We start from the raw sequence: 8,056 nt of genomic DNA, 5'->3' as shown, positions 1-8,056 counted from the left end.
TTTTTGTTTTCATTGGGACATGTTTTGCTTAATTTTCTACACCCCAAGCCCATCATAAATTGTAAGGGTTTCAGCTAACAAAGTCTTGTACGAATTAATTTGCATACATGTTATCCTAACTTCGGTAAAACCAACACCAATTCAAGAATTCCACACTTAACTATAGAAATTACATGTTTAAATGTATTACATACTTACATGTAATGTGACAGAGGCCTCTACTCTGTGAGCTGCTTTCTGTAAAGAATCCCCTATAGTGTGAAGTCAGACCTCAAAACCCCCAAAGCACAAATCAGAAATTATACCGAAGAATTTTAAGAAATCTACGTTAAGACTATACAACATAATACAACCAATAAGCACTTTTGCATTAATAACTCCCCTAATACCTGCGACTGGAATAGCACTCCAGCAAGTTATTACATGTCTTGTGCCTTATAATGCATTGCTGACTGTATTTTTACTCTCCTGTCCATACAGGAATACCCAGGATAAAAAACAGGGCACCCATTTGTAACAAAATAATGTCAATATGGATATATGTATAACAATTGCTTTATTTCTTCTGATTGTCCCTTCAAAGAAGCTTGTGTAAAACAAGTGATGGCATTTCCAATAAATGAACTACAAGGAGAGGTAAGGTTGTATCTGCAGACACAGAATTAAGAGGCAGTATTGCTTTCACATGTGGCTTGCATGGAAGATGTCCTCTACTCCCTTAAAATTATCTGTCCTTGAAACAAAGGACAAACATGAGTAGTTTATCTCTTCTGGTGACCCACTAAAGCAGGAGCAACTGGCTCTGACTGAAGAGACAGACAACGGGTAAGGATGGACTGTACACAGTAATCTTGCAACTCCCACACTAATAAACAAACAATGAGGAAAACAAGTTATTTCTATATTTTACCTTCAAAAACTCTGTCATTATCAATATATTTGTATCATCACATAAAAATTCATTCTAGGCAATAGTTCTATGACTGGGAGGATTTTTCCTTGGCCTTTTTTGTCACATCATACCAGAGATAAAAATTCTCATTTAAGATCCATGTTAAAAACGCTGTTTTTCAGGAGTCAGGATTTTCTAGTGATGCACAGGTGAGAGGAAGCCTGTCCTAGACCATCTTTGCTTCAATTCCTCATATCCCATACCTTCAACACACATGTAGAAATAAGAGAACTGATCCCACAGATGTATTCATAACCTACTCTTGTAAGCAGCTTCTTTGTAATGTAAAGCACCCAGTCATCTTAGTTTTCACAGATGTAAGTTCTCTTTAAGAGTAAAAAGTACATTGAATTCAAGAGCCCCCCTTCCCCCTTTTCATAAGTCAATTTCAAAGTTTTTTGCAAAAAAGTCAAAGGTAGAGGGAAAAACATTCTTCTTGGGAACAGAAAGGATACATTTCACAAGTGAAGATATGCCTTTGTATCTCTACATGCTGCAGAAATAGATACTATTCTTCCAAAAAAACCAAAAAGTAGACATCTCTTTACATTGACTCAAATCCTGACTTTAAAAGGTAAAAAACTGAAGTTCCATTATGACATTTCATAATTCAGCCATCCAAAGTGAGGACCCTAGTCTCCAGGATATTTTCCCTTTATTTGATCAGCTGCTGATAACTGAGGCTTGCTTTGTTGTAAAGATAATGCTTTGGTAACCCTTACCTCCAAGGACTGACATTTTCCATGTCTGTTGTTGGTTAAGACTACAAACATGGAAAAAGCAGGTAAAATGGAGGAACACATTTTACTTCTTCAGAGATCACTTTATTAGTGTGAGAATTTGGGGATCAAATATTTGTGATATTCCTTTGTGTAGTCCCCAAGTTATTCCCACAAATAACATGACTGCATCAAACAGAAAGCTAACTGTTGTTGATTGGCATGTACAGCCTACATGATTTGTCCAGGGACAGTTGAAAAAGGCTTGGACAAGTGTTTAGCATGGGACTTTGAATAAGACAACACAGATATGTGAAGGTTTTTATTCCTACCATTGTAGGACTGTACTTTTCCGTTTATGCTATTATAAACAAAGATGACAAATCAGTAAATTTTGACAATGATTAAAAACGCATCCTATTGCTCACAGCATGCAGTTCATTGGAATATAGCTCTCTGAACATGACTACATTCCAGATGATTAAAGATTTCTTCTTCTGTTTCTGGAGTGAGCTGTATATTATCTTTGATTGGAGACAACGGATCTGACTTTTTACAAGAAGGAAGTTTTTTGTACTCTCTGCACAAAAGAGAGAAAAAAAAAGACAAAACAAATCTTAAGAATGTTATGAGATTATGTTTCTAAACAGAGGCCTTTAAATACCCCACTCTATGAATAAGTCCAAACCAAAAATTTTTGATGGAAAGTTTTAGTTTCAGTTTCACTGCAACTGAAAAACTTCACTGAAAGTTATTTCAACACTTCCAATTATCCTTTGATCAAATGATAGCTTTATATCTGAAAAAGTGTATGCACCCCATCCTACTCTGGGTTATACATGTTTCTTTAACACTTAAGTCTTCTGAATAACTGTAGTTTCATATATATTCTGGGAGTTGTGACATTAGAACAGAACAGATCAGTGTCCCACATGATGTATTTGCCATCAGACAATACAATTCAAAGGCTAATCTATAAACACTTTAAAAATCTGAAAAAAACCCCAGAATACTCAGAGCTAAGTAAATCCTGTCAGGGAGAAAAACATTTAGCAAGATAAATTAAGAAAAGGATCCCTTAAAACAAGTAAAAACGTCCATTATTTACATAGAAATATATAGAAGTAAATAATAGATAGTAAATAATACATACAAAAATATTTATCCCCAGTAGATACCCAGAAGTTATCAGCCAATCAAAACAGGATGGATAAAACGTGGATCTCAGGAGTTAAGTCTTCTAGCTGTCAGCAGAGAAAAGGTACAGAGTGCCATCTAGGCTCACTGTTCTGTCTACCTGTATTCTGATAAATCAAAATATACTCCCTGTCTTTCCGCTTGGAAACTGTCATTCTTAACATGCATCAAGAGGATAATAAAAATTAAGGTTCCCAAGAATGGTTATACCACAAATAATATTTTTAATCAGAAATCAGTTGTATGTTCATAATAGCCTATTGTAAACTGGTCTGCTTTGAGAACTGCTTCTTTGGGGGGAGGGTGGGGAAGTATACAGGGTGCTAAGTAAAGGGTTAAACCAACTCACCTTTTAAACTGGAAGTTTTTCCAGAGTTCGCTAATGGTGGATTGCTGTTCCAGCTTATTTTCAGCATCACAGTCATTTCTCTTCTGCACAGGTGACAGTTTCCTGCTTAATCCACTTACTTTAGCTGGTATCAATGGTTTGAGCTTTGTTACAATATGCGACCCTATACAACTGGGTTTACGTAAACCAGGAACCTGCAAGATTTTAACATTACACCACAAATAGTTAAAATAGTTAAAATGATACTCTGTAAGCAATAGTAGTATGCTGCAAAGATTGTAATAAAAAATGAAGTTCTTTACATTGTGGTGGTATAACGCAGTTTGAACTGCCACAACAGGTAATTTAAACATCTTCTATAATCTAAAAAGTGGCATCTTGAACAAGTTAGACAAAGCTGTAAGAACTGGCAAACTAGTTTCCATAGATCTTTATATCCTAGGATGTTACAAACACGTTTCTTTTGCATGCAGCTTTTAAAGTCTACTGAATATTTGTTTTCTCATCCATTTACAGGAAAGCACAACAAAAAAACCCTCTTCAATGTCAATTTCAGGGTTCTAAGAGAAACTGCTCTCTGGGATCACTGTGATATTTACGATTCATTTTTTCATAAAATCTAAGTAAAGAACAAATATCAATATGATTAACCCAAGGATCATTTGACCTCTAGTTGGACCACTATACCCAGGTTCTGTACCTGGAAATGAAGAGAGCTGTGCTTGGCTGGAATATCTCTCTCAAATGCAATGAGTCTTAAGTTGTTGGGGGTGGTGCTAAGGGGCATGGTTTAGTGTTTGATAGGAATGGTTGGACTCGATGATCCGGTGGGTCTCTTCCAACCTAGTTATTCTACGATTCTGTGATTCTAAGTTTAAACACTTAGAAGAAAAAAATACATGGTTTCATTGTATTATTTATTCTAGCTATTCACCACTCATTATTATTAGAAAAGTATGTGCCTCATTTTCAATTCACTTACTAGTTTCCAAGCACTGAAACTATTTTTTCATACTTCCAAGCACATGAAACTCATTTTGACATGACCTAATTCCTATTATTAAGTCAGACAGTGCAATTTTTACATTTCACATTCTCATCACTACCGATAATCATCTCTTACATTCCTGTCATTTTTCTGAGATCAGTATCAGGCTAACTGGCTGATAGCTACTCGGACTATCATGCTTTCTAATACTGATATGATGTTGTTGATAATCTTTGCCTTCTCAAACTTCATGCACAAAATAAATGAGTTTATTTTCACAACAGAAGAAAAACACTAAAGCTCACTAAAGCTAAATCTGCATTTTTTTTTCTCCTGCAAGTAACTTAAGAAATATGATAAGATATTATGCCTATCCATTTAATCACTTGCTTCCCATTTGTGCTGTATATGCATAAACACAACACAATAATTAAATAAATGTAGTGTACTTATAGACAAAGTTGAAACATTCTTTGCCAATAAGTTCACAAATGGCAAAAGGTCACAAATAGCTTATTCACATTTTCCATCATTTTCTTCTGTCATATATGCTTATAATTGTCTCAATTTTTGGGAAGTGGGCATTTGGAAGCACTAGAACATTTTACTGCTCGAGCCATTTTGCCACTTTGTTGTAGAATATGAACTACTCGCAGGTAACAGCTTCTGCTCACAGTTAGCAGCTTCTAAGTGATCACTCACTTTTACCCTACTATTTTAACTTTTGTCTGCCTGATAATTTTGAGGACCAAAACATAATTATCAAAATACAACACCCTCAGAAGATATGGCAACTGTCTACTGTTGTTTTTATTTTACAGTTGGCTACATAAGATTAGTTTAGGTCACCTAGGTGGTAAACAATGCTCATATTTCCTACTTGGATAATGTGAAGAATAAAGATTTTTTTCTCTAAATTAATCGTTTCTGTTTTGCTGGATCATGGCACAGCTTCAACTATTTCAGATGGTTCACTTGACTAATAAACAATAATTCTTCCTCATCCAAGTATTTGCTATTGATTACCTAACAATTTTTCTTAATAGATGTTGGCAGCCTTTTCTTCAAAGAGCACTCATACTTCAGTTCTCTCCAAAATGACACTGCATTTTGTCATCTTCCCACCACACAGGCTTGTTATACAGTTTTATTGAAATGACATTGTTTCTACCTGAATATACTAAGCAGATCTTGGAATTCTAAATATTTTTTTTTTTAAAAAAAGTTTAAAATGTAGGCCAAGAATTGGAACAAGAATACTAGAAAGACTAAGACTAAAATCCTTGGACTCCCTACTTCATCATATTTTGTTCTTTATCTGTCATCAGCCATTTTGCAACACATGTGAAGTCACCCATAATACTACATTTCTTTGTGGTACTGAATTACATCAGTTATAATTGAATTTAACTAACTCAAAAGTATGCAAAGCTGCATGTTGAACACCCGCTAAGAAACCTAAAACTAGAGTAGATTGCTTTGTTTTCTTTTGTCAATATAAGTCTCTCTGCTAAGCTTATAGCAATCCTGTTAAATAATTAGCAGTAAAAATCACAGCTGGAACACTGTCACAAAAAAAATACAAGGTGAGCAAAACTTTAAATACATTTTTTAAAAAAACAAAGAATAAAATTCTGAATCCCGGGATGATTTCATTTCATTGCTCAGTCTTGTTGAGAAGGGGCAAAATACCAAACTAAAAAGCATTAATTTTTATAATCAAGTGTTCCAGATGAAAAAGGTAAATTCTAGCTTAAGACAGAAGTTACTATCACCAACCACAAGATGTCATCATTATACAAAACACACAGCATGCTTGTTAGGCACACAGAAGAATGTGATTTTTAGTCTGTGATAAAGAAGTAGGAGCGTACATGAAATGATGAAACCGTCTGCCTTTGACTTATAAAGATTTTAGCCTATTCTAATAACAATGCATAAGGAGTTAGAGCACTTTTAGCTGTTAAGGTCTTAGTACTTTTCTGAACTAGATAAATGGCTAAAATTCTTGGAAATGTCACAAAGACAAGGGATGTAAGTTTATCCTTAAATACCTAAGAAACCACATAAAAGTCCAATTACAGGTGCCCAACAATAGGATAAATAGCTGAAATGCAAGGTCTGAAGGAAGTGATTGTCCTTCCATACTGATTTTTTTGTGTTTAACAAGGCTTTTAAAAACAATTATTTTAAACACTTTTTCTAGTCAAAGAGGAAGTAGACTGCTAAAACTAACGAGCACATTTATCAAGATAAGCAACGTAATTAGGTTGTATCCTGTGGCTGTATCTGGATTATGAACGAGACTGCAATTTGCATGATAAAACCTCAGTATTTATCATGCCCAAGAAAAATTAAGAAAATTAAGGCTTTTTTGCCTTAGTTTGGTTTCATATTTTATACCAAAATGTTTAAGATCCCCAAAGAAGTTGCAATTATGGTATTGATCATAGATGGCCTGGTTATCATTCATCTCAGCTCTCATATAAACAAATAAGAATAGAGTTTTCTCTTGCCAACATGTGCATTGCTTAAGATTCTGACATTAAGAATTCTAGAATGAACTAGTAGAATGCAAAAAGTGATTTTCAGAGTTTAGTAGAGCTCATAGTAAAGTTAAAAGAAATCTTACCTTCGTCTTTATGATTGTATTTTTTCTGTTGGTTTGAACAGCAGAAAATACTGGAGACAGAGTACATTGAGCATCAGCCAGGTTTGAAGTAGAGTCAGATTCCTTCATCAAGAGAAAATTAATTTAGTTTTAAAACAGGTAGTTTTCCTCCTGCACCCCAAATTTATATTTTTGTCTATACATACATACTGTAAAAGGTATAATGTTTTCAGCAAGCAACCCTATGGTTGCACACGTGTTCTCAAAAGGCTTCTTCAGGGACTAGAAAAAGCAGAATACAAAACCTCTCCTACCAGGGTTCTGTAGGACCCACTGTAGTGGTAGCAGTGGAAAGATTGAGGAAAAACTAAAACTAGAGTACGGGCTTGCTTCAAGATAGTAGGTCAATCCATTCTACACAGCTATGTTGAGCATTGTCAAGTTTTGTTAGTACAAGCTGCATAGCCTGCAGGGCATCATTTTCAAGAGAAGAATTTGCTGCCTAATTTCAGTATTTGCTTTCACATTAAAAGAAACAATGTCTAGTTTTCTTACTTCTGCATCTGAACTGCTAGATGCTTGTGATTTTTCTGAAGACTCCAAACTGTATTCTGATGGCTCACAAGACCTTTGAGACTGTGATGTTTGTTCCGCTTCTGTTAAGAGGAGGGATTCTTCCTCCAATTCCCCACACACTGCCCCACTCTCTGTTTGTACCCTATTAATCTGATCTTCCTGGGATACCACATAGTTGCTTCTCCATTGGCAAAACTGCTCTGAAAATACAGCACGAGATTGACCAGGGTTTCCGGAATTATTTACGAGGCTGCTAAACCACTGGAAGCAATTTATCTGTGTTTCTCCAGGAGGTGTACAGATAGTCCTTGTTGACTTTTCAGTTTCTGAAAATGGAGAATTATCTTCTGCTATATGTTTTACTTCCTGTTTCTGGCAATCCTGCTCAGCATCTTGAGTTAGATCATTGTCGTCCTTCTTTGATTTACCATCACACATAATCGCATCATTGCAGAAAAACCTAAAAGAGTAGGAAAAGGTAAAGGCAGGGGAGAAGAAAGTTACTGCAAACAAACATGCTGTCTCCAAAATCAGAAAATTGTCTCTATCCAATTTTTTGTTTGAAGTGTGCTTGCAGACAAGTTATTTTGACAAAGGGCAAAGTCTGTTAGGCACAATTGAACAAATAAAGAACCTTAATAGCATTTCAGTCAATTAATGACAT

The 8,056-nt window shown here is 35.1% G+C and overlaps 1 protein-coding gene across 1 annotated transcript in view; it reads right to left on the bottom strand.

Moving 5' to 3' along the window:
- Window positions 1-1,783: 1,783 nt before the first annotated feature.
- Window positions 1,784-8,056, bottom strand: part of EXO1 (exonuclease 1) — a 16,677-nt gene continuing 10,404 nt past the window's right edge. The window contains exons 10-13 of the mRNA XM_069851005.1: window positions 7,372-7,852; window positions 6,838-6,939; window positions 3,218-3,411; window positions 1,784-2,251 (exon numbers count right to left, since the gene is read on the bottom strand). Coding sequence (XP_069707106.1) covers window positions 2,110-2,251; window positions 3,218-3,411; window positions 6,838-6,939; window positions 7,372-7,852 — 919 coding nt within the window. The 3' untranslated portion in view covers window positions 1,784-2,109. The remainder of the gene's footprint in view (window positions 2,252-3,217; window positions 3,412-6,837; window positions 6,940-7,371; window positions 7,853-8,056) is intronic.

Source organism: Phaenicophaeus curvirostris, chromosome 2 (genome assembly GCF_032191515.1).
Source record: "Phaenicophaeus curvirostris isolate KB17595 chromosome 2, BPBGC_Pcur_1.0, whole genome shotgun sequence".
Classification (NCBI taxonomy): Eukaryota; Metazoa; Chordata; class Aves; order Cuculiformes; family Cuculidae; genus Phaenicophaeus; species Phaenicophaeus curvirostris.
Note: the sequence above shows the minus strand (reverse complement) of the source record. Positions and strands in the feature narration are given on the sequence as shown.